This window comes from Anguilla rostrata, chromosome 5, assembly GCF_018555375.3.
Source record: "Anguilla rostrata isolate EN2019 chromosome 5, ASM1855537v3, whole genome shotgun sequence".
NCBI lineage: Eukaryota > Metazoa > Chordata > Actinopteri > Anguilliformes > Anguillidae > Anguilla > Anguilla rostrata.
This window is the reverse complement of record NC_057937.1, coordinates 17,445,737-17,472,824: the sequence shown is the minus strand read 5'-3', so window position 1 is coordinate 17,472,824 and position 27,088 is coordinate 17,445,737. Positions and strand designations below refer to the sequence as shown.

The window sequence follows — 27,088 nt, the reverse complement described above, 5'->3', positions numbered from 1 at the left end:
TGGTCCAGGAACCCAGGAGGGTTCCTCAATAAAATGGGAAAAGTGTGTGCCCTTTATGGTGAAGGTTCTGTTAAACAAAAAGTTCTGGGTCAGATGAGAGAACTTCCGTGTTACAATAAACTCTCAATGACATGCTAAAAATGAGTTTATTTGAGCAGCAAACCTAAGCTTAAACATTGTGTAATGTCTTAACAGAACTGGCACAAAAAAAAAAAGAAAAATCAATGTTTGGATTATTTGTTCATTATTGGTGAGCAATGTGCATTGGTGGTATGAATTGTGTATTTAAAATGGCTTGCAAGGCACTTACAATTAATAATTTTTTGAAAGTGGTTTTTTAAAATAACAATTTGTGTATATATTGTTATTGTTCAATTTTATACTGGTATTTTCAAGCACCACTCACCTTACAGTGTAGCATATTGGATAGTGAAGTGGGCTTCTGATTCAAAGTTTGCACTTTCAATTCAGAAGTGGAGGCAGTGTCATGGTATCATTGATCAACATACTTCAGTAAATATCCAGCTATGTACATAACACTGTATGTATAACGAATGTAAGCGGTGTCAGAAACAAGATAATAGCATCTGCTGAATGCCTCAAAAGGAATGCAATCAGGTGATATTCAGCTAACATTCCAGCCTTCAATTTCAGAGTACATGGACTGTACTTTGACCCTCTGCTCAGAGGCTGCCTGTTACTTTTGAATGACACTTTAGCTTGTGATAACTGAAATCATCCATTTTGTGGGTATAGACCAACTTCATTTCACACCCCTGTGAGTGCTGTGCTCTTTTTTCTGCAACTACTGAAGAGAAAATGGCTCCTACAGCCAATTGAATAAGCCTCCCTTTGACCCGAAATAATTAAATGGTTTAAGCAGTGTTCATAGAAAGCTTTCCGGAAGCAATTAAGCGTAATGATGCTTGGGTACTAAAATCAAAGAACACTAATGGTGGCAAAAATCAATAGCCGCACAAATCCTGGGTTGTCCAGCTGGACTGTTTTGCTATTTTGTTGGTCCTCTTCATCAGAATTGAAATATAATGATTTAAATGGTTCAAAGGTAATCTATACAATAATTCAAAGTAATATGCTTTCATAATATTTGAATACCAATCCCAGAAAGTAACTTTTCTTTTAAACTTGATGAAAAAGTATACAAATATTTAAACAGTAGTTGTAATGTACTGCAGTTACAATGCAGATGCCTATAAACTCCCCAAAATTAAAGATTTGTTCTCATCTTTGTAAACCTTTCCAATTATTAGCCATCGTGTACTAATTGCACTCAATATTAACTATTTGGGAACAACAGAATCCATTAATATTTTTTTAGATTTTTTTTACATCAACTTAATTACTTTCAGAGATTTGCTTTATGGTGAATTTGTTGACTTGAATTGGTTGTATGACAATACTTTTAATAACCACCATCTACTTCAAGCACTGAGATACTTACAGGCAGTGTTTTGGCAGAGATGCGCCCCAGCTGCAGCAGAACTGGAAAACTGCCCAAACCAGAAGGCCAATTGCAGCGCCCACCCCACTGAACCACAGACATACACCGACCCATAAGAAGGAATGAAACAAACCCGACTGCTCCAGAGTCAGGGGCGGGAGGGGAAGTCACACCAAACACACCCTCAACACAGGCCGTCTCTCACACAACATCAGCGTTTTGCTTTTGACTCATGACAAGACACAAAATTACCAAGGGTCTCAAGACATACTGTTATACTCAAACGAGAGGACGCTACTTTCTGCATGACCTCACTCCAGTGCTTAAAGTGTTGCACCCTCAAACCATTACTGAAAGCGACCATAAGCAGCTATGCTTGTAATAGTGGAAGTGTATGTCAGTCATCAAATGGCATAATACAAAAATTAGAAGAGCAGCCAGTAATAGGTAATAATTCTAAGAACTAATGGACACATATTAGGGGATAATGAAGTATACATTCAACCTTTACAACATGCAGGCTAACACAGCACTCTCGGGTACCAACTCAAAGAGCCTGTTGGACTGGCCCAGCCTTTCCCCTTCACTAACAGCACATGGCTTATGTTGATGAAGAATCCAAGTATAAGTGCTGATCTAGGATCAGTATTACTGTTGAGCTCACTATGAATATAATAGGATATAGACGGGGCAAACCGGATCCTAGACCGGCATTACTGATCTGCTCCCTCTGATAAAGCAGACTTCAAGCAAAACGAGCAAAAGAGGTCAGGAAGCTTTCCACAGCAGCAAGGTCAAACAATGTTGCCAGTCAAAAAGAGCAGCCAGAAATTACTGTTGTGCTCCAAGCAATGCCGACTGCCAACTTCCTTAGCCAACAGATATTCCCTCCATCAGACAAGCTGTTGACATGTTTCATCGAGCCAACACCAGGGCTTGATCAACCCAAATATTCACACCACTAATTGGTTCAAATGTAAAGCCAATGTTAACTAGGTAATCAACAGTCTTCAAAATACCAAACCCCAATCTTCCTGTGGAGGGGGATATTAATTTTGTGGCTTATATGACAAAAAAAAAACCTAATTAAAAATTTTAATTCAAGCGACTATTATAGGCTTAATGTCACAAAAAGATGATATAACACCATCGGGAAAGGGGCTGACAGATCCTGTCCCAAAGCACTGACCCTGGAACAGTACCTACATTTTGGCAAAAAGGTTATTTTTTGGATTACAATTATCACTGGAGAATCCAACGTTGAATAATTTGTTCAGGTCCAGTACTCACAACACAAGAGCAAGGGACTTTGCACAGTAAAACAGCTTTAATCAAAAGTAAAGGTTATCATAATGACGATTAAAGAAAAAAAAAAGATTTAAAAAACCCAACAATTAGAATCCAGTCTCCAAGCAATCGTGTCAGAGGAGTTGGACAACATTCCACAAACTACACTTGATTCCACCAATAAATAATCTTGCAATTTCCAAAGTACCCTTTAACACACCACTTCTTACAAATGTCACAGTCCAGAAATAAGTTCAAGCTCATCCTTAAAATAATATTCTATGATCTTTGGAACTCCGGACACAGTAAATGTACATTTTATGAGTTCAGTTAGCCATTCGGATTTTTCAATGCATACCCTGTGCACAAGCTCAGCCTGCTGGGCATTGTGGTCCTGCTGCTGACCCAAAACGGTTATTAAAATAAAACGTATTCAAATAAAATAAATGAAGATGAATGTGACCACACAACCTAACTTTGGGAACCCAAATTTATTGTCTGTAAATAAAAATGAACATCTTGACAGAAAACTACAACAGGGGTGAATTACAGCTAATAAAAAAAAAAAACCAGACCAGAAAATTTTCATGAAGGAAAAAAAAAAAATTCTACTTGACTGAACACAGGCACCTGTTTGCAAAGATATCTATGGTATTTACTGCATATGCTGAGATTGCTGACTTGATGCCGTGACTGGTTCGCTGCGGTTGGCGTTGTGGCAATAAGTGTAAAGACATTTTCGGGAGTTTCGGGATCCCAAAACGAGGTCAAATAATGACCTCACCTGCTCCTTCAAGTACAGTCCCCATTTTAGACAGTGCTGCATTTGGGAAAGGGGGGGGGGGTAGTGGGGATTCAGGAATTTCTTCTGAGGGACATCCACGGAATGTAGCCCAAGAGATGATGTCATCTTAATCACCCTTGGTATCAAAATATTCCCACAATCTCTACTGTGCAATGTTGAATTTCTTTCTTCTTTTAATTCAAGCTTTTATTACCAAACAGGTTTCATTCATTCTATACAATTAAGCAATCGCATATGTTGATCTGCACACACTCGTCTTTTACCCAAACCGCTCAGCAGAAAGTCGAGGAATGACTCCAAACCCATTTAATGTAGGTGGGGAATGAGAGAAAGAAGGGAACAGGGATTTGGGGGCGGAGACTAAAATGGGCGTGTCCCTCAGGTCAGAAGACTAGCACTGGCACTGCCTTGCAGGATCTTTGAAGTGAGAGAACAGTCTTTGTTATTGTTCCACTTTCAACTGCTGGAATAAAATATCTGATTTAAAAAAAAACAGATGTTAACACTGAACCTGAAGGTCTGCATAATAACGAAATCTGAGAGAGTAGTGTGGGGCGGGGAAAGGGGCGAGGCACGTGACTGCGAGTGGGCGGAGCAGAGCAGGCGAGCTGTGAGCAGGAGCTTCTCCCATCCTTCGCTCTTTGGAATACTTCTGGTCTTAGCCAGCTGGACGCGCTCTTCTTCCCAAACCTGTGCTCAGGGAGTGTGTTGCAGGGTGCTCAGAGGGAGAAATCAAATCTGTCCTTCCTTCTCTCTGGCTTTCTCTCGCTCTCTCGGTGGTATGCGTCTGGGGCCAGGGTCTGAGCGGCGACAGTCGCGGGGGGAGAGGGGGGGGACGTGTCCTCGGCCTTGTCCTTATCCTGGCCCCTGATTGGCTGGGCGACGCGTGTGTCAGGACACGTGCGAGATGAGCCTGACGCGATTTCGGATGTCCTGACGGCACAGCGGGCAGGTCTCCAGCTGTAAGGCACACTCCATGCACATCCCGCTGCCGGAGAAGGGGGAAGGATATGAGAGACGCACGCATGGGTAACAGCTCAGCACAGTCTACAGCACTGTGACATAGTGGAAACGGAAGCAGAGGACTAAGCAGGGAGGGAAGGAAGGAAAAGACAGACGGACAGACGCACGCACACACGCACACACACAGACACACGCACCCAAAGGACTTGGAACATGAGGGTCTTTGAATGCTACACTGTCAGAAAGCAACTAAACAGAAATCTCAGCCAGAAAAGCCAGTCGTATTCCCGACACACCCCCGTACATCAGCAGCCCCCCAGACCCTAAAACGGCTCCCCCCGGCTCGTACCCGTGTCCGCAGGGCCGCAGCTCCGTGTCGGCCATCAGGTCACAGCAGATGTTGCAGCAATTGTCTCCGATGCTGACCTGCTTCAGCAGAGCCAGGCGCCGGTGCCTGAAACGCAGGGGAGGGGCGGAGCTTCAGACAGCAGCACAGAGCATAAGAACAGGCCATCCAGCCACTCCCGGCCCATCCATTATCTACTGACTACAGAGCATCCAGCACCGCGCCATCAATAGACATCAACGTCCAAACAAAAGCTACAGTAAGAATGTATAATGAAGACAGCAGGCCATTCACTGCCCACCTAGGCTCATCATTTTCACACAGCCTCCATTTTATGCAAGTAATTGCATCTTTGTCATTAGTTACAATTAGATCGCAAAGAGGGACCGTGATTAAAGCCTTTGATGTTTACACCAGGGGAGGTGAACCCATCTTCTTGGGAGGGCTGTATCCACTTCTGCTCTTAATTATTTAATTAGCCCAATCACTTACCTAACATGTCAGCTATTATTAATATAATCATATGAATGACATCTTAGGTCTCTGTACAATTGTTTCCCTGTGAACCATTCTTTCCGTGAACCAGCTTTGGCAACATCCAGCTAACTGGCTCACAGGCCTGGGACAGTTGCTATAAAACACCTGCGTTTCCAGCATCGAGCATCTGCCCCAGAATCACCGGTAACACCGGCTGTGTGGGTGGGGTTCCCACAACCCTCAGCACTCGCTCAACATAAGCTAAACAAGGCTGGGTGACCCAACAGCAGCAGGAGAGAGCAACGTGGAGTACAACACCCAGATTAATCAACTGGTTAAGCAACAAACTGAATAATGTATCCCATCACGCACTGGAACTGTCGATGAAGCTATTGCTTTGCAACCCAGTCAAATTTCCCCATTGGTTGCAAGAACCCAGTTATTCACCCTTCTGTTGTGATGTCAGTATGGCTGCCTGGATTAAGACAGGCCCAAAACAGGCCTGTGGGATTGTGCCAGTGAGTGACTATGCAAAGCAAAAACCTTTTGCGCATGACTAAGCCATTTCAAAAGCGGAATGGTACAATGTGGGAATCTGCATGTTCCTGCAGCTCTTCGATCCCAGGGATTGGCTGTTCAGGTTGGGCCCAGGGAATGGGAGGGGCAACGGCTCACCTGGGCAGGATGATCTTCTCGTCGGACGCCAGCGAGGCAAAGTCGTTGAAGGTGCTGAACTTGACGGGGGGCGGATGTCGGAAGGGCGTGGCCCCGAAGTTGAACTCGCACTGCTGATAGGACATGAAGCTCGCAGCCGCAAAGAAGCCAGACCTGGACGGGAGAGAGGGCGGGGCCGAAGGGAAACGGACATGAGAAATAAACCACATTTACGAATCAGGGCAGGGTGGATGCCAACGAAAACCAATGCACATATGGTTATAAATCTATGGTAATTGATCCAAAATACTGTATGATAACAGTCATCATAGCTGAGTTATGGTTATAAATCTATGGTAATACCTGTACTCATATTTAGGACCAATTCTCCTTAAAATGCACAAGGGAGAAGGGGGAGTGGGAGGGAGAGAAGAAGAAAGATGGAGATAGAACAAAAGGAAGAGTGTGGGAGAGATAGATGGAAAGAATAACGAAAGAGGGAGAGAGAATGGAACAAAGAGAGGGTGGGATTTTCATTGTAATTTTTTTAAATCATGCAAGTCAACCTAGGGAAGCAAAGTGGGCGGGGAACATAAGGGATAATGTAGCCAATGAGATGCAAGGGGAAATTAGGTGGCCACATGTAGAGACGGTTTATGTGGGAATTTGACCAGGCCACAGGGGTTAACATCCCTACTATTTCGAAAAGCGCCACGGGATTTTTAATGACCATAGTGAGTCAGGCTTAATGTCCTTTCTGAAGGACGACACCTTCTACAGCACGGTGCCTCCATCACTGTGTTGAGGTAATGGATGATCTACTAGGTCCAGAGAGAAGAGTGCCCCCTACTGCCCAGTCGAAGAGGGAATAAGAGTGACAAAGCGAGAGAGAGAGAGAGAAAGGGGGGAGAAAGAAATTTCAGGCTCCACTCACGTGGTAGAAGAGAAGACCTGCTTTTCGGGAGGCAGCTGGTGCCCGTTTAAGTAGAAGACCATCTGCTTCTTGCTCAGGTCCAGCAGGAAGCCAATGGCATCGCCTGCAGGCGGGGGAACGGCTCTGTCACACAACTAACACACCCACTTCAAGGGAAACAAGGATCGCCTCCAACATTTCAATCTGGGGAAGTCTGTGTGGTTTGGCACAAAAACCTGCTTGGGTAGACCCACGGGACAAACGGTCCCAAAGCACTTTACACAGCAGAAGAATTGAAGGTTGTCAGATGGAAGCACTTATCCTGGGTGTGATTTGCGAGGGGGACGTAGTTTGGGGTTGCACGCACCTTCCGTCCAGCAGGGGTGGGAGTGTGGTTTACTGCGGGCGTTGTACCAGATCAGCTGCCTGCAGCCGTCGTACGCGCATGAGAATTCATCATCCCCGATACCGTAGCCCTCCTGAAGCACATACATTACATCACAACATTACATCATACCGCCATCTCATGCACACACTTCTCCCGATCACACACAAACAGCAATTACACACATTTTCTCAAAGATATCATATCTCTCTACAAATCTCTCCGCTTCACGCACCAACGGATATTAAACATCCTGTCTCTCAATCACACGCAGTATTATATTATTAGAAGTATTATATATCGCTTGCAACTCAAAATAACACACAAAAATGCAAGCAAGCGCATCACTCTGACAACGCAACACAAAGGCAAATGCACAATACATACACAAAAAAAAAAAACGAAATGTTTATGGGGACACACACACGCACACTTCCAGACACACACACGCACACGCACACACACACACACACACACACACGCACGCACGCACACTTCCAGGCACACACACACACACACACACACGCACACTTCCAGGGACACACACACACACTTAGGTCACGCACGTGGTTGAGGAACTTGCTGTCCCTGGTGGCCCAGCCGATCTGCATGACCCCTGAGGTGACGACGGTCACCTCGTAGTACCACACCCCCGAGTCCACGCAGAAGGTGCAGCGCACGCTCTCGAAAGAGGAAGCGTCGCAGCGCGCCTGAGGAGACAGGGAGGTATGGGGTCAACCCCAAAATACGGTGCACTGTGTACACAAACAAAACAACATTCTTCTTTCTAATGTATATTTTATCTGAGAAAGGTGTGCTACAGATGTGCAGCAGTGTTTCCAAATTGTATTGTCATCGCAACAGTTAAAACATTTCCAATATTCTATCCAGTTCTAACAGAAAGTACATACTGTACCCAACCACACAAGGAGCATGCATAAACATAAGCCACAGGGGCCACGCTTTATTTCAAGGGGCTCTTTGTGCGATTACCTAATGTTGCATAAACAAATGGCTACTTGCTAACTGTTACCATGTAATTAAAATCCCAAGTGGGTCATACACAGGTCTGGTCACAATGACAGAACACAGAATGCAAAATCAGGGAACCGTCAAAAGGACATGCTTTCATAACTGTCCAAGTTTGAAAAAAACAGAACTCTTGTTTGTGGCAGTGTGCACAACCAGAACTCCTGCGATTTCCAATACGCTGGGTGTGGGAGGTTTTGAGATATGAAACCAGGCAGCTGCAGTGCACCCAGGATCGACCAGCTAGTGCTAGAGCACGGCCTCTGTTTTCTCATGCACTCTTTGAAAAACTTACCTTAGCCATGGAGCTGGTCAAGCTAAAGCAAGCAGATCATTGGATAACCAATGATTTACTAAAGAAACGTTTGCGTAAAGAAATCACTGGCATAAAAAAGGGAATGAACCAACTGTCTTCAGGTGAACTCTGGAGACTGCAGAACGTACTGTGTACGTGTTCACCGCAGGCATAGGCTTTAATGAATGTGATTCTGCTGGACCAGCCTCCGAACCAGAGTCAGAACTGAGTTTTCTTCCACATAACCCGCCAGGCCCCTGACCCGGTCTCTGTTTTAGGTTCCAATTACTCAGCAGATGGTTGGGCTGAGTTCTGGAACCGCGACCCCAAACACCGGCCCGGCCAGCAGGAGGAGGTCGTGGCGGTACTTGCTCTAAAATCTCACAGGAAATTTTGGCTGACCAGTCCGTGGTAAGCTGTTTCTGCTTTCAGTACCCCGAAAAATGAAAGCTTCTCCACACTGCGGGGGGCCCCCCCGAACCCCCAAAACAAATTTCAGGCCGCCTGTACGACACTCAGTACACAGGCGAATCCACACTGAGTCAGGCTCTGTCTGCAAAATCAGAGTGGGGGCGGGGCCAATGAGTCAGACAGCATGTCCGTCAGCCGGGTGGAGGTGGAAGTTGGGAAGAGAAGAGGCGGAAGAGAGAGGCGGTGGCGCGGGGATGCGATTGTTCCCGACTAATCCGGAAATCCTGAATTTCAGACCATAACTGTCTCGAGTAGGAAGACTTGGGCATGTCATAAGCATGCAAATTAAAAGCGCTCATTTTATACTACCAGCTAATAGCAGGAGTAAATGTTATATGCCAGCAATAAAAGCAGATAAGAGTGGACTTTATAAGAGATAAATAAATTCATGGACCGAAAAATACATTTCCTGACTTCTCCGGAAATGTCCGGAACATCCCTGAGGAGGGAGACGGGGCCGCACTCACTTCCAGCCCGCTGGGAGAGATCTTCAGATACTCGCTGACGTCATTGCTGTTCAGCATGGCGTTGATGTTGCCCAGGTTCACCTTCTCGTAGGTGAACTGACGCCCCTCCTTCAAGACTGCGGAGACAGAGAGGGGGGCCACAACAGTCACGAAAAAACACCAGCCACCGTCAGGGACAGGCAAAGATATGCTAAAAATGTTCCAAGATATAAAATAATTCCCAAAGAAGTATTAATACATTACAATGTCAGAAAATGTAACCAAAGCACACAAGATCCCCTGTGAGGGTTGAGCAGCATGTGCTGAACGTGATGTTGTGAAGAAAATGGTAAGAACCATTGTTTGAGGCTTACACAGCTCACAGGAGCATCTAACTGTTTTTTAAAAATAAGTACTTGGCTTAAATTTCTGTTGCTGTTGTAGTGTTGTGTGTCATTTGTGTCTGACTTTGTTACGGAGGGGGGAGGGGAGGGGGTCCTGACTGGGGTGTCAAATCTCTTAATCTCCTCACTACACGACAACTCACTCAACACCCCCCCCTCCCCACATCAGCTGCCTGCAGCCATCATACACGTATGAGAATTCATCATCCCCAAAATAAACACACACACACACACGCAAGCAGACACACACACACACATACACACACAAACACACACGCAACTCCATCACACATGTACACAGACACACACACACATGCAGCCAGACACACACACACACACACACCTCAATCGCACATGTGCACAGACACACAGACAGAAGCGTGAAAGACTCACAGAGGTTGTCCAGGCTCCACTGAGAGCAGAACCCAACCTGCCGTTTAAGGTAGTCCGAGTGGTTGGCCCAGGACTCCAGGACAGCTAGCCGATCACTGATGCAGGAATTCGACACTGTCAACTTGTTCTCACCTGAGACGAGCGCAGAACACCAGAGTTAGCCGTCTGCATTTCTTCGCAAGGCCTGGACATTCACATTAAAATGTTGTAAAAATTGGCAGATTCTTGTTTCTACAATGTTACTCTTGTGTAAATTAACAGATACTTGAAATAACATTTTAAGTGTACAGTGACATCCATAATGTTTGGGACAAATACAAATATATATTTTTTGATTTGGCTTTGTAAAAATTTAGACTTATAATCAAACAATTCACGTGTGGTTAAATTTAAGGGTATTTTTACACACTTTGGATTCACTATGTAGAAATGTCACCACTTTTTATATATATTATATATATATCCATTTCAGGCCACCATAATGTTTGGGACCTATTAATGTTATGCAAATTAAACTAGTCATGTTTAGTACTTTGTCGTATATCCTTTGCATTTAAGGACTGCTTGAAGTCTGTGACCCACAAACATCGCCAGGTGCTTGGTATCTCTGGTGGTGCTCTGACAGGCCTACGCTTCAGTTCCCACTTGTTTTGGAGGCTAGTTGCCTTAAAGGCATACTGTGCAGGATTTTTAAAATTCTAGCTGTGGTCCTGTGTTTACGATAAAAGAAGCCTTCTCCTCCGTCATCAACCCAGGAAAAGCAATTCAAAGGTCGGCTCAGGATTTTGAACTTTGTCCCAAACATTACGGAGCTCACCGTATTACTTTGCGTTTTGATTCACCCGACGCTTAATTATTTACGCAGCCTTGGACTTCAGACTGCATTAATAAATGACACGAGAACATTCTCATTTAGATAAGAAACGCTTGGAGAAAAGCTGACAGAACCCTGTCATTCTTAGCCCTGGAGCTATCCGAGCTCTAGGCGTGAGGGCGCGGAGCCTTAACCTCGCCGTGCTGAACGCTAATGTGCAGCAGAGTGCACTACGTCTCCATTAAACCCAGCTCAGTCCCACCGCCAGCCCAGTAAACAGGGCTCTGCTGTAATTAACACCGACCACCATGCGCATGACTCACTAAACATTAGCTTCACTTTAATGGATACTTCATTTCATATTCTTGCGCAGAAACTGCACTGGCCAATATTGATCACTTGAGAATTAAAGCCTTGTTTGTCCTACTGCTCAGCAGATGAATTTCCATCGCAAACTCCCAGAGGCTGTAAACTCTTCAACTCTTTGCCTTGCAACATCTCCTTTCAACAATTACAGCGTAAATGGTGGAAATTGACTGAGTACTCTACTATAGATTTCAAAATGTATTTTATTATTTAAGCTGTTCAATGTTTCCAAGTTGCAAGTGATTAAAAAAAAAAAAAAAAAAAACATATACACTAGTTACAAAAAAAAGCTTGATAAATTGAAACATAATTTCAGCAAACAACATAGTGGAGCTATAACACAATCCACCATTTAGTACCACATGTCAAGCTTGCTTTCCTACTGCCTAAACCCAAGAGAGGGGATAATGTTCCAAGTACAACACATCCCAGAGGGGTTCCCGAGGCAGACAGTAAAAGGGTCAGTTCATCCTAACATTGAAGCCGAAGAGTGCCCTCATGCAAACCCTTTCCTTGCAGAATGAGTGGCAGAGAGAATAACAGAAAGAGAAAGAAAAAGCAGGGAGAATAGAAGAGAAACTGAAATGCAGAAATGAACACCGTTCTGGGCGTCACTAATGCGCAGGCACGCACTTACTAGTCTGCGAGAACTTCTCCAGAGCGATGAGAGCGAAGAGCATGACGGTGGGGTGGGCCTCGGAACTCTGGGAACAGAGAGGGACGGGTCAGTCAGCCAATCGGAAGGGCGGTGCGGGGACACGGTCGTAAATCAGTGAGGCCAGGTCCAGTCAGAGCGGGCGGTAAAGGCGTGGGTCTCCAGCGCTTCACCGCTCCCCTCCACAGCAGACAGACCCGGGCCAGCGGCGGCGCGCGCTCACTCACCAGGCTCTCCAGCAGGTACTCCAGGGTCCCGGGGCTGAGCAGGCCGATGCTCGCTGGACCTGCCGAGAGAGAGAGAGCGAGAGAGAGAGAGAGAGAGAGGTAGAGTGTGTGAGAGAGAGAGAGAGAGAGAGAGCGAGAGAGAGAGCTGGGTCACAAACACGGGTCCAAAAGCACAGCACTCAGCACCGCAGTGTTCATTTAACCGCATAAGACCTTGCAAAACCATAGAGGGAAAGGGATGAGAGGGCAAACAGATTACAGCCATAGAGTTAAAAAGGCCAACAATAACAATAAGGTCAACAGTGCAGCATATTCAAACACTGATCATTGATTTTGGAGTTTCACCTCAGTCACAATTGGCCTTGAAACTCAGACACTGCAGAATTGTTTCCCAAGTAGGGCACTTCAGTTGCACCACAGAGCAAGGGCACAAAAAGGTACTTAACACAAGGCTGGTCATGTAGCCAGTTGTATGAGTGGATAGCATGTAATAATGCAAGTTTTCCAAGTCACTCTGAATAAATGCCTAAAAACTGGAATGTAACAAGCACGAAACCACCCAGACCCATGGCGCACCTGCACAAAGTGTCATGGGTAAAACTTGGCTAACTGTATAGCTAGCTAGCTATGGCATGTCCTCACCTCTGTAACGTTATTTGTTGTCCTCCGTGTGTATTGGTGGTACGCGCTAACTAGGTTAACTAAAGTAGGCTTAAACGCTAACATGTTAGGGTTAGCTAAAGTAACGTTAGGCGATAAAGCAGTGCTTAAAAATCTCGTGCCGTTCGAAGTGGTGATTTTGGGAGATGCACCTGCGCAAAAGTCCTACTAAACGAAGCACCACCTGCGCATGCGTCCCACCAAACGTCCCTCTCAGGTCGTACATGAGTGAGTGAGTGAGTGACCACAATTTGCCACGCATAGCCCACGGCGGCAGGCAGTCCCGCGCGCCGTGGGGAAAAAGTCCGGTCGGGGACTGCGGAAGCGCAGTCGCTCTGGAGCACGGATGCGTCTTTCACAGGAAGCTCAGAGCCCTGAAGCGGGGTTGAGAACCTCAGAGAAGTTTCCGCGGTTGTCACAGAGCGCGGACCAGGAGACCGAGGGCGAGTTAGCCAAGACTTCGGCGGAGTGACGGACGAGGAGACGGGGGAGAAGAGCTCTGCCGCCGGTGAGTCAGCCGCAGAATCAGACAATAGATGCCCCCGACTCGGTTTTAAAATGTCAGTCCTCTTAATTGGCAGCGCGGGTTTGAACATCGGCAGAAGCCAGACGCTCAGGAAAAATAATGCGAACGAAAAAACAAGAAAAAAGAAAAAACCTGCGCCTCCAACTTCCATCCCATCGTCCTTGTAGAGCTAATAATAAACAGACGATGGCCGTTTCACACAACGCCGGCGGGTGCTTCTACCGCACGACTCACCGTGCCTCCCGGCTGCTTTGTAAAGCGACCGGCGTCTCCGCCGTTTATGCCGTCCTATTTGAACCTCAAGGCCGTGCCCTCACTGACCTCCAGCTAGCTCTGCGCAGAGTGCGCGGGGGATTTGGTGCGTTACGCGCAGCAAAGTGCAGGGGGCCGCGTCTCTGAGAAAGGGCGTCGCTCGTGTCTCCCAGAGGGGGCTCTGCTAAAGCAAACTGGGGCAAGGTGCAGCGTGTGACCTGAACGCCTCTGCCGACGCACTGGAGTGTGTGGTGCGCCACGCAGAAAAATTAATAAAATAAAACAACATGCTGCTTTTCACTGTTCTGCCATCTGCCATGTAAACAGGAAAACAGCAAAAGTTCGGTGTGTGAGTATGTACGTGTGAATGTGTGAAGGTGGATGAATTTGCAAGTGAAATTGTATCTGTGTGTGTGTGTGTGTGTGTATGCATATGTATACAGTATGAATGCACACACACGTGTGTATATGTGTTTGTGTGTGCGTATGTGAGCATGTGTGTGTATGCCTAAGTATGTATATGTAGGCGTGTGTGTGTGTGTGTGTGTTTGTGTGTATGTATGCCTAAGTATGTATATGTAGGGACGTGTGTGTGTGTGTGTGTGTGTGGGCGCATACGTTCAGAGGACTCACCAGCCAGCTTTTCGGCCAGGCAGCCCAGCACGGCGGTAGTGTTGCGGTGTTTGGCTGGGATGACGGCGTCCTGCCGCGCCACAGCGGCGCTCAGACTCAACATGTCCGACAGCTTCTGCAGAGCGTCCTGAGGAGGAGGCGGAGCCACGGCAGTCAGACCGACAGAATGGGGCTACTCTGCTCCTTCTCTATTCTAATGGCCGGCAGGATTCTCTTCTCAAACCTCGCTTTAACTTTATTTACTTTCAAGTATATACTTGGAAGAAGTACGGCTACGTTTTTTGGGTAAAAATATTAGTTACGAGTTACCTTGTTTATTGTCTATCTATGTTTGATGTTACTGACACTGCTGTATTGAGCTTCCCACCATGTACTGAAGCAAATTCCACCGACCTTGGTCATGTGGTCATTAAAAGTGATTGATTGATTGATTATTCTTTGATTATTATTATTATTATTGTTAAATAGCTAGCTATATTGATGAAGGTCTATGAAAACGGTTATAGAGTAATGACTAAGTTGTTTTTGTTTGCTAAACAGGTGGTACTGAAAAGCTGAGCCTACACATCTACACTAAGCTAGATAGCTAGCCATTTATCTATCAATATCTAGCCAACGTTTGCGTATTTACTACGCAAGCATAAAAATTAGACAAATTTTTTTAGCAGTGGAATACGGTGCAATTCTCCGATCTAACGTAATTTGACTCCATGAATCACTGTGTTTGATCCAGCTGTAAGCATATCCAGACTTGCGCGCTGCCGTTCTGTCGCAGGTATTGCATTTTGCATTATCACTATGACTGCATTATCGCCTGCTTGCACACCGTGAGCGAGAAATAATAAAATGAGCCAATGCATTCAGGCAACCCATACACATACATTCAGCAGTGAAGCCAAATCTTATACTTGCCTCAGTTTGATTCTGGCTGTACTGTGTATGGGTTGACTGAATGCATTCAGCTATATGTATTATTTCTCACTCACTGCGTGTGCCTGTCCACAGAGAACACAGCTGGCTGAAAGTGAAGTCTTTACCCACATATTTTGAATCTATTTGTTTTTTATACATAGAATGGTGGAACCCAACCCTATAAGAAAGTATGAACACTTTTATTGTACACCTGCTTTTATATGAGCTGAGCCACTGTACTAGAAAATATGAATATATAATTGCCTTCTATCCATCACTAATCAACACCATTTGAACACATCATTTCTTTAGCCAAGCGCACAGGTTTATAGTGACAAATATGATGGTTTCTGGACTGCCCAAAACTGAAGAGGAACAGGAATGTATTTCACAGATGAAAAAACTCCCCGCAGCCCCACAACCAAATGTTTAAAAGCACTTAGACCGTGCAGATGACAAACCTAACCGATAACTGCCAACGCTGCCAAATCATTTTATCAGTGGCCTGTTTGTAAAGAGCTACGTAAACCCTGGGACATAAGGCAGGCTGGAATTCATCTCAAAGGGAGAGGATGCCTCTGGGAGATGAAGGCACCGCGAGTGCTCGGAACTGCGAAGGCGAACGCGGAGCTTTGCCTGCAGCCAGGGAGACGCGTGCGGTGACTCACTGGCTCGCTCGGAGGGGAAGAGGGCGGGACTAACTGTAACCAGCCGCGACGCCGCCAGCTAAACGTCGCCAAGCCAGCTGAGAAACCGCTGTGAAATGCCGCTACTGAAAACCGATCCGAGTCCGTCTCAGGAGCGGGGGTTCTCACACTGCAGCAGCGACTCCACGGAAGTGGCAGCCTGGACACTGGCCAGAGTCTCAGCGTGGGCTCTGGAACTCTGATAAACTCCCTTCAATGAGCTGATATAGCTGCTTAAGACCCAAAAAGATGGGAACTTTTATAGCCAAACTCAATCTCCTATACCAATGCCTTTGGTGGCAGTGTGTAGTGGTTAGGGACCAAGGCTTAAAACCCAAGGGTTTCAGGTACAAATCCCACCAGGCAGGGCACAGCCAATGTACCCTGGAGCAAGACATTTCCCCCGAATCACTTCAGTATATCTAGCTACATAAATGGATATGATGTAAAGATTTACATTTACATTTATGTAAATTGCTCTGGATGAGAGGGTCTGCCAAATGTCAGTTAATGTAACGCTCGATGCTAATTTGCATGCGTGCCGCCCTCTTCGATCCTAACGGCTGTAAATTTCCACGGAGGTGACTGCAGGCGGGATGCGGCGTGAGCTCGGCGTTGACGGGGTGCGGACGGCGCTCACTTTGGTCGGCAGCGGGCACTCGTCCAGGAGCAGGGTGATCACGGCCGGGCCCAGCGGGTCGTCCAGCGGGATCACCCGAATGAGAGACTGGACCACCTCCAGCCAGCCGTCATCTGGGGGGAGGGGACGAAAGATAAAGAGAGACGGGGGGAAAAGGTTAAGGGGACGGTAACTGCGGCACTGAAAAACATTAACTCAACACATGACGCGAATGCTGCAAATGTTCTCATCGGACCGACTGCGAGAGAACATAAAAGCATCCACTTATGACTTCTATGAGCAACAGTGACACAACCTGACTGAGTAACTATGCTGGTAACTATGCCAACCTAGAACCATAACATCTAAATAGACACAAAAGCAGAATAACATTATGATCACGACTGCTGCCATTGTCAAGTTATGTACAGTATTTACTGATTATTCATCAGTGTTCCTGTCCAAATGTATTGCTGTACGTACTGGCAAAATTTACAAATGTACTTCCTGCCAATGAAACATTCTAAATTTGAAAGAGAACACTACAAAGACAGAAAGATAATTTGTGATGATTGAAGTGAAGATTGTGAGTGACACAGAATTAAAGACTGAGAGAGAAAGAGAGACAGAGATGGAATAAGTGAGAGATGGAGAGAGAGAAAATGGCAGGTGTTTGTGTGGGGAGGAGAGTGCCTCTGGGGTTTGGGGTTCTCCTGGTAGAGTAAACACACTCAGGCCAAATATTCCAGAGCTAATCTCTGGATCAAGCCGCATGCAGATCAGCCGTGCCCATTGTGACCCCAGTGTGAAGTGAAAAACAAAAACAGGGCGGGCTGGGGGGGAGAATGACCACAGTGGAAAGCAGGCATTGATCCCCAGGCATCTCTGTACAGCAGGGACTTCAATGTCATATCCTGCACTCAAGTGCTTAATTAGAGTCGCTGAGATGTGAACAAGTCCCTTCACCTGGTGTCCTGAATTGGCCGTCGATTGAAAGGAATCCACAGAAGGAAATCACATCTGTGGCCCTCTTCAACTGGACTTTTAAATACTTGAGGCTGTTGAGGATGAGGCTTCAAGTCTTCCCATCTGGCCAAATTTTCTTATTCTGTGCGAAACTGAATCGACTCTTTTCCCCCGTTAAGTCTAACCCGCCTACCAATTACACAGCAGGCTGGGTTCTGCATTCGTTAGGTCCACCATGTCACCCCCATCTGTCTGGATCAGGGCCGGAGTAACAACGTTTTGATACTTGAGCCAGTCTTGGGCCGACAGCCTGGCTTGGGCTCCCCTCTGTCACAAAGCTAAATGTCGCAGGCACCGTTAGATGGCACGAGATAACCAGCATTACCTTGAAAAAGATTCGCGTTCACCTGCTTTTTGCCAGATGTTTGAAAAGCCAGGCTTGTGAGAGCCGCCAAAGCTGAAGCAAGGGCGAATATTAGCTATTCTGAGGAAAAACACTCTCTCACTCCACAAAGGCCATATCGACAGCAGCTGCATTCCAGGAACAAACTGAATCCTTGTGGCCCCCCCACAAAAAACAGGAGATCATACAAATAACATGCGACAGGGGCACTGACACCCCCCCGCCCCCCCCACACCCCAATACCAGTGGGGGAAAGGCTTACTTATTACATCACCAATCATCCAATGCCCTTAACATTCCATTCCACCATTGGCATGTCCTTGGACAGCTGAAATATTCTATACCTAATACCCTACCTGGCCAAATACAAAAAGAGCAAAAATAAAATTCAACATTGTTCAGTGCAGCTAATTGAAAGACAGATTAACAACTAGGAACAGTACTGTGTGTGTGTGTGCGCGCGTGTGTGTGTTGGGCGGGATGGTTTATATAATAATGTTCAAAGTATCATTCCTGCCGATAAAATGAATGCTAACCTGTGCACATTTAGAGAGAATATGCTGTGTGCATCGAACAACTGGGGGTTCCATTTAAATTGCAAATATGAAAATGAAGTCAACTAACATATGGGCTGCATCTCACACAAATGAAAGAGCACAACATTCTAAAGCAATGCTACCCAATGTTTCCTACATTATTTCCACCCAGTAATGAGAGAGAGAGAGAGAGAGAGAGAGAGAGAGAGAGATAAGATAGGATAAAAGAGAGGAGAGAGACGGATAGAAAATGAGAGGCGTGTAGGTTGCACAATTACCCAGTAACTTCCTGACAAATCATGTCCTCCTACGTTCAGGCAGGCTTTCTTTCACAGGATTTATAAATAACGCGTTAACAATTTCATTTAAAATTAAATAAAATTAAAGTTTACCCTGAAAGCGCACACACACACACACACACACACACACACGCACACGCACGCACACAAGAACACCCGATTTAGAACAGGCTTTCAGATTCTCTGCCGCATCCTACCCGAGGGAGACACCAGGCGGAACATTCTGGAGCCAGGCCTTGACCCCCCCGGGGGGCGGAGGGGGGGTGGCAGACGGGAACATAGCTGCGCGGCGACGCGAGTCTGGGCGGGGCAGCCTTGAGCGGGCCAGCGGAATGGCTTCAGGCTGCCGCCAGTAACCGATCCACAGGCGGGGCCCCGATCTCCGAAGGCCCGCATTAATGAATTAACCAGGCTTCAAAGAAACGAGGGAAGAGCCGATCGGAATGCGGCTGGGAGGTAAGGACACAGGCCTTTAACCCGCTGAAGAGTAGTTTTTTGTGTATTTTATTTTTCTTCTTCAAAATTCTAAGCCAGCATTCTAGAACTCCCTTGCTTTCAATTACCAGAGGTGCGTTCAAGTTCAGCGAACAGAGGCGAATGTTCGTGGCGAACATGTTTTCTCTGAACAGTTCAATTCGAACGGCTTTTTACGAACATTCCAAATTGTTTGCATTAAACATAAACAGACATGGTGACGAGAGTGTTTGTACTCACAGCCGCTTCTGTGATCATCGATGATAAAAAAAACAATAGCTAGCTAGCGAACAATAATAACATTGGCCAGCGTTAGCAATCACATTATTGAAAAAAACTGATCACACTTATCGGCATCTTCAATTGAAATACCCATCTGGGAACATTTTCCTCAGTCCAGCGTCCATTTTTGTTCGCTGCAAACTACCTTTTCAGACCATTCTTTTATGTTTGCAAACGTTCGCGGCGAACACAAAGCTAACGAAAAAAAGTTTGAAATAGTTTGCAAACGTTCGCCTTGTTCCCTGAACTTGAACGCACCTCAGTAGTGATTGTTAAATCAGCATTAGAATGTTCAGTTAAGAACATTCTAATTACATATTTGCAATCTAACATCTTGGCTTTGAAGAGTAGGATTTTTGGAATGTTTTCTCAGAATTCTCAGTCAGTGTTCTAGGACTCCGTTGCTTTCAATTACCAGTAGTGATTGTTACATCAGCATTAGAACGTTCAGTTAAGAACATTCTAATCACATATTTGTGATCTTACACCTGAAAGTGTTAAAGCTCGAGCCCAGCCTCAGACTTCCAATTCGCAATATAACAGAACGGAAAATAAAAGTGAAGGTCTGCCTCCACTAGAACATTAAAAGGCAATCAAGTCATCGACTGGCAGAGGGCATTACAAACGTCAGGAGGAGCATTCCTCCACTCCACTGGGATCAAGCACACGCTTGCAAGACTGGGGCATTCCACCCCACATCCTGTGGGCCTTAAATCGTGATATCATGCTCAGAACCGCAGGCTGGCACGCTCGCACGGCTCTGTGCTTTTCCTACATGAATTTTACAGCGCTTTAATTGGCCAGAGGGGAAAAAAAGCTTCTTTTTCTGGCAGGACTTTGCATCCTCCTGTTTGCTGTGATGAAACGGGTCTGGCTGGACGCGATGGCTTGGGCGCCGCGCGTCATCGCGCGAGGGAGCAGAGCCGGCTTCTCGGCTTGCGGACGAGCGTCCGGTAGGGCGCTCGCTTCGCATCGCGGCCCGCGCCAGATCTTCGTTTCGTGAGGAGGAGGAGGAGCTCCTCAATGTGTCAAGTGACTAAGCGCATCTGGAAAAACTGAGAGGACTCGCTGACCGGACGCTGCAGATGCGATATCTAGACATGATTACCTACGCATAATACTCGTGTCATGCACAAAATCTGAGTCATGACAATGACGACTGGACTCTTCTGAAGTGTTTCTGTAAACAGTTTTTCTGGGCCTTGTCTTAAGTATTAAGCGGTTTTAGCGTTAAAAACATAATCCACCTGAAGAAGCCCTCGCTTTCTCTACACTGCAAAAGCACATACATTTTCATTGTGTGCGCTCCTGACTACGATATCGCAGAAGTTTAAAAAAACTGCTCAGTTCCGGAAGCAGAATGTGCTCAACTCACTGGCTTGATGAGCAGGAAATGGATATGGATTTATTCATCAAGAGAGAAAGTCTCTCCTTCACTTCCAAATGTTCTCTCGAAACACTGCTGCAGCGGTTTACCATTGCGACGTGGTAATGACACAGTAATGACATCACACCATTAAGACGGACGCCCTAATTACCTGTCTCGGCCATCTCGTGCAGTGTGATCATGGAGTATGGCGGCTCTTGGTCACTGGAGGGGGGGAAAAAAGAGAGAAACAGGATTTTAATGAGTCATTTCTCGAGTTACAGTGAGCTTTCACAAACCTCTTAACGGGTGGACAATATCCTGCTCTCCACAGAAAGAACCCTGCCCATTTGCCATGCCCAAACATTAGGATTGGTTCAAATGGATGATGATGTGATAGCTCCACCCCTTTAGGGTTTGTGAAACTGGTTCCCCACTGGCGCTATTGGACTTGAGAGCGTTTCTGAGAACCTCGGGCTCCGAGCAGCAGCGGAACAGGAAAAAGGCCCCGGGATTTATGGGAAATGGCCCAGCCCCGTCATGCCCGCCCATCACTCGTCCTGACGAGACTCTGGTGACAACCAGTATGGCTCCCTGGGGGAAGGGGGGGGGGGAGGAGAAGCACTCCATCCCACAGCAACGGCCCATCAGAGGAAAACAGAGCAGCATCCCGGCCACCCTTCAACTGGGTCAGGTTAATTTTTCAATCATTATGAGAGTTCCCTATTACCACAGCAACTGCCTCCTTACCCACAGTAAATCAGACCAGCATTTCACCGGAGGCCAAAGCAGACTGCAGACTCTGTCGAGGACAGCAAGACAGGAGTGAATCAGAGGCTCCTTTGGGTACGTCGCATCGAGGATGATTACAGAGGTGAGGCGATGCAGAGCGGCGGTGATGGATTGATTTTTCAGCGCGCGGACGAGGGCGAGGGGGAAGGCAAGGGGCCCGTGGGGCACCATTCCCTGGCCCCCCCTGCGCTGCTCTAACGAGATGCCATCAGAAAGGGAGCTTTTACCAACATATCACACCGAATATACCACGTTAGAAAAGGGTCAATGCGAGCATGCAAGCTGGCTCCGAAAATAAACATATGATGTGTGTGTGCGTGTGTGTGCGCGCGCGCGCGAGAGAGAGAGAGCGGGAAGACGTGTCACTGTTGGTGACACCCTCTCTCTTGACGCAGGAGGCCCTGGGCTGAAGCTTCTAGAACGTGACCGTCCATGAGAGCAGAAGCAACAGAAATGAGCTGCAGAGTATGCCCGTGTGCCCATAGTTTGGTTTGACACAGCGGAGCCGTTTCGTGAGCTACTGAGTGCGGTCGCAGGCCCATAAAACAGCTTGCAAATGTGGGTGTGCGTGTGAGAGAAAGGAGCCCAATTAAATTTGTGAGAGAGGGGAGAAAGGTATGGGTGTCTGTGTGTCAGATCAACGTGCGATAAATGGGTGTCCACTGGTATGTGTGCATGCGTCTGTGTGTGTGTGTGTGTCTGTGTGTGTGTCTGTGTGTGCGTGTCAGTGTGCGCGCGCGCGTGCGTACGTCCAATGAACGAGAGAGCCGACTACAGCGTGGGTGTGCGTAGTGCGCGTACGGAGACGAGCAGAAGCAACAGCTGGCACGGAGGCCGGCCTGGGCCCTTTTAAAAATACATGAAGCCAGCTGAAGGCTCTGCGACAGCCCGGTGGCTACGGCGCTGGAGATGAATAAGTAAAAGCAGTGAATATATGAATAGCTAAAACGCTTCCCGGTTAAAAAATGCAGAGGGTCAGCACAGCGGGGAGCTTCGGCGTCTCTCCTGGCGGCCCGGTCCCGCGGCCCCGAGCCCAGCTCTCTGAGGAGCGGACGGGGCGGGCGTAGGCGGGACCCTGTCGAAATCACGGCGCCCTTGTACTGTCCTGATCGTTGGGCCGGCGGGGAACGGGCACCCCTTTCAAGCCGGGACCCGCCTTTATGTTCCAACGAGACTGATTCGCTCCACACCCTACAAACCCTGAACTTTATTCGGGGTTACCGACCCATAATAACTGCCTGTGATAAACAAGACTATATCCTCAAACCATTCAGATTCACTACTACTCACCAGTCACCACATGCCCAACCTCCCACTGGCACCTTCTATGGAATTTACCGTTATGGTGTAGGTTTATGTACTGACCATTACCACCTTGCCTCTGATCTTCCACTAAACCTACATGTGCACTTTTGTATGTCACTCTGGATAACAGTGTCTACAAAACAACTACATGCAGGTGTAACCACCACTCAGATTGGCTCTACTGTGACAAACCATGTACACAGAGAGTGGCACGGTGGTGCGGTGGTTACACCTCGCGAAGAGGAGGTTCCGGATTCGATCCTCAGGCCAGATCCTCTCTGCGTGGAGTTTGCATGTACTCCCCCTTTTTTTTTTGGGAGCTTCCTCCTGACACTCCCGTTTCCTCCCACACCGAAAGACTAGATTAGGTGAACGCCTGCCATCGTCCATGACCAAGGCATTGGCCTCAGAACTGGAGTTGGTCCCCGGGTGCTGCACTGTGGCTGCCCACTGTTCCCAGGTAACTAGTAACTAAGTAACTAACTAACCCATCGGTAAAATGCAGAAGATAAATTATCTCACAGGGTCCAATAAATCTCATCTCATTATGTCTGACTAAAACGGAAATAATGATGTTTCAGATCCTAAATGTCTGTGAAGCCACAAGTATATTCTGTTTTAGAACATGTTTCGATATGTACGCGTAGATATCACACAGAAGCCCTCTATATTTAGGGGGGGGGTAGAATAAAATAAATGATTCCCAGATTAATCATAAATAATCACACCCCCACATAACACCAAAACCTAGCCGGGTAATTTCCATAGCTGGAGGCTCCAAAATGCAGAAAGAGTTATTCTTGCAACATCTCCGGAACAGTCACTGAGAAACACGGCGCAGCAGATGCCCTGGCTGGGAAGCGTTTGCTCCTGAGAGGTCCTGTTGAAATCTGCTGTCTGGGCACACCTGGCTGTGCCCACTCTGGTTTTTACAGCACAAAGCCTCAGACTACACTTCCCACAGGCTGCTGCAATCGGGCAAGGTTGCCGGGAGGAAGTGCAGACGCAGGTCGGTGTGCACCGCACTGCCGAGACTTCAGCTAGGCTGGAAACTGGTTGGTCTGCGCTTAACGGAAAAATCAGCGAACAGCACCCCACAAGCAACTAATTTGAATGCAGAGAATGCAATTACCCACAGACAAACCCAGCAGGAGTACCTAATCTATGCCTAACCAATGGACCATTAAGTGTGCACGCACATAAAAGCACTGTATTACTTAAAACATTACCTATCCACTAGCCAGGCTAATGAAAACAGACATATGCTGCCCTGTTGGTTTGACATCAGATGAATAAACATTACCACGATGTGAAGCTAAACATGGAGACAGATGGTAAACATTAAGTTTGGATTTTCCGCAGGGTGACAGAGTGCCTTCAAAATGCTCAACTTTTCTTAATGACAAATGAGTTCTGACAGTTCCCATTGTTCACAAAGGCCTTCATCTCTGTGACCTCCACTCCAAACAATTTCCATGTCACATTTTGTTTCTTTGAAGGGGTTGCAAACAAATATTGAATGTCATGTGCGACTTGAATGGTACCATTTCATTGTGAACTCGGGTTTGTAATAAAATGCAACGAATCAAGTATAGGGTACCTTCGCTAAACTTTCGGTGTGCACTTACTTGTCAACTAGTGTCCTGATGACGGCCAAGGTATCCAGTACCAGTCCATCCACGTTCTGCTTCTTCCTCCGAGGTTCATGAGGTCCACGGCCGCGCCGAGGCGGTCTGACTGGGTCCCGGGGCCGGCTACTGCGTGATTCCGGTGGCTCTGCGGCTGCATGATCAACGCGTCTCAGCTGCCCGCGATGCGCCGGTCCGTCCTCCACATCACTGTCTTCTCTGCACACACAGCTGTTGCCCATGGTCCCGGCTGCGGTGGCACGCTCCCAAAACCGTAGCAAGTGCAGCTGCTCTAAGGTGAGCAGCAGACCACGCGCAAGGCTTCTGCTGGCACAGAATGCAATCCAGGCGGCTACGATCATATCATTTGGAGGACTTGAGGAACCGTCTCGTGACGATCCAGGCGGAGTCAGGCATGGTGCAACTGCTAACTGTTGGCAGCTGAGCAGCGGGCCACGCAGCGGGTGCTGCAGAGTCAACAAGCATCGTCGCTGGGGCTGCACATCAGGCGGACCTTAAAAAAAAGCTGCGCCAGTGTAAGAAAATAATAACATACGGCAAGCATTTGCCTCTTGGTCAGATACGCCGATTCAAATATTAGACACTTCTGGCAGACGCAGAGCACTGATTCTATATGACACAATTTCAAAATAGTGACACAAGTATGTCCCAGCTAGTTCGTTCACCAACATTAGTTAAGTAAAAATCTTAAAGTTAGGTAAGATTGGTCGCATCTTTTTAAAACTCAAGGGCGTAATGTCTAGCAACTCCACTCATACTCGCTACTTGAATGTCTTAGAAAAGAAATACTGAGTAACTAGTGAAATGGATCATTCGTTCCAAATGGTAACAATTCTTATTGTAGTAATATAGTAGCTAGTTATATAAATCTAACTCCTAAGTGATATCCAACAACTTGATAATTATCTCGTTAGTCGATAATGCAGCTACAATAAAAGCAGCTAAATTACCAAAGTTAGTTACTTCGCAAATTCACATGATAATAAAACTCATTACTGTTATCTATTAGCTATGTTGTCAATTAACACGATAGGTATCGGTAGCTAGCTGCATACTCACGTTAACTAACCATCTATTTTAACTAAGAAGCCAAGTAGATAGTATAAAACTATTGCACATTTAAAATCGATCAGCAAATTCAGAAAAATACAATTCGGATAGTTAGCTAATTTAGTTAACTAGCCACATGCCAACCTACCCGTCTATGTAAGTCTAGATAGCTAGACTAGTGCTGATTAAAGCAGACAGCTCATTAATTTAGCCAAGTTAGCTTGCTGGCTTGAAATTCATTTAACTTACTGTAAAAATATGTATATTTAAAAACTATTAGTTCTTATAAAAATAAACTGAATTCACTGAAACACTGCGATAGATAACCAACTGGTCTACACCCACACTTACCCAGCAAACAGTTGAGAATCTCGGTAAAAGCTTCCTACTCTAGGGCGGTGATGAACGAAAGAGGCAGGCCTCTCCAGCAGGACGCAAATGGGAAGTAGCACGCTAGTTAGCTACGACAGCTGGCTAGTTTGTGTTTTCGAACCGACCTTTTAGTTCTGGGACGTGGTCAGGTTAAAGTAGATGGTTTCTTCCAATTCCCTTAGTGTTTATTAACTGTAAATCCCGCACGTCAACCATAGCCCGACTGAACATGAGAGGTAACTAGCAAGCTAACTACCGCTTCTGGCTTCTCTGATATTGTTCCTGGCCCGAATCAGGCGGTGAGTGCTGATGATGTCAGTAGGAACTGCTGTTCTACAAGACCCCCCCCCCCAGGCTCCTCCTAGTAACTAATACACAATTGCCAGTCGTGAGTTGCCTACGTTTACATGCACAATAATATTCCGCTGTTGACCCGGTATTCAGTATTCTTATTTGGAACACGTTGTTCTGGTAACCACAAACCGAATCTTGGTTCTTTATATTTTTGTAGCGAAAGCGAGACCCATTTCTTTTAATCAATTACGAAAGTCTTAAAGCTAATGCGACTTATAGACTGAGGGAAATCACAGCCACGTCTTTAAAGAAAAGTTTCTGAGAAGATAAACGAATGGCAAAACGCTAGGTTGCGAATTTAAAAAGCACAGCTCTCCTACAAAACAGTCTATAACGCAAACGTGTGCACATCTAATAGAGTTAGGTAAATTTTATACACAAGGGACTTAGCCTACTCTGAAGACCATACAGGAATATCAACGGCCATCATATTTCATGGTGCATGTGCACAATTTATTCTGAATGGATCCGGAATAGCCTACAATATAGTGTAGCGGATTACAGATGTTACAACGAACGGGGCTCTTGACAAATGTGAATAAATGTTACTTGAATTTGAC

At 46.4% G+C, this 27,088-nt stretch overlaps 1 protein-coding gene across 2 annotated transcripts; it reads right to left on the bottom strand.

The window, feature by feature from the left end:
• Nucleotides 1–3,221: 3,221 nt before the first annotated feature.
• On the bottom strand, nt 3,222–26,517 carry rspry1 (ring finger and SPRY domain containing 1). Of its 2 annotated transcripts, none has more exons than XM_064335454.1 (15): nt 26,154–26,517; nt 24,732–25,257; nt 21,179–21,231; nt 16,702–16,814; nt 14,464–14,590; nt 12,393–12,451; nt 12,148–12,214; nt 10,331–10,462; nt 9,555–9,670; nt 7,859–8,002; nt 7,275–7,386; nt 6,929–7,031; nt 6,016–6,168; nt 4,867–4,971; nt 3,222–4,542 (listed from the first exon to the last, which is right to left on the bottom strand). In XM_064335454.1, the coding sequence occupies exons 2-15, from the start codon at nt 25,091–25,093 to the stop codon at nt 4,446–4,448; spliced, it is 1,743 nt and encodes a 580-aa protein (XP_064191524.1). In that variant the 5' UTR covers nt 25,094–25,257; nt 26,154–26,517; the 3' UTR covers nt 3,222–4,445. The 2 variants fall into 2 exon arrangements, with proteins under 2 accessions (XP_064191524.1, XP_064191525.1); XM_064335455.1 differs by having other exon boundaries at nt 24,732–25,245.
• Between the last annotated feature and the right edge of the window lie 571 nt (nt 26,518–27,088).

Coding starts and splice junctions, on each gene's coding strand:
- rspry1 (XM_064335454.1), bottom strand. CDS start 25,093: ATGATCGTAGCCGCCTGGATTGCATTCTGTGCCAGCAGAAGCCTTGCG. Junction 12,215..12,392: donor AGTACCTGCTGGAGAGCCTG/GTGAGTGAGCGC, acceptor CTCTGTTCCCAG/AGTTCCGAGGCCCACCCCAC. Junction 7,387..7,858: donor ACAGCAAGTTCCTCAACCAC/GTGCGTGACCTA, acceptor TATGTGCTTCAG/GAGGGCTACGGTATCGGGGA.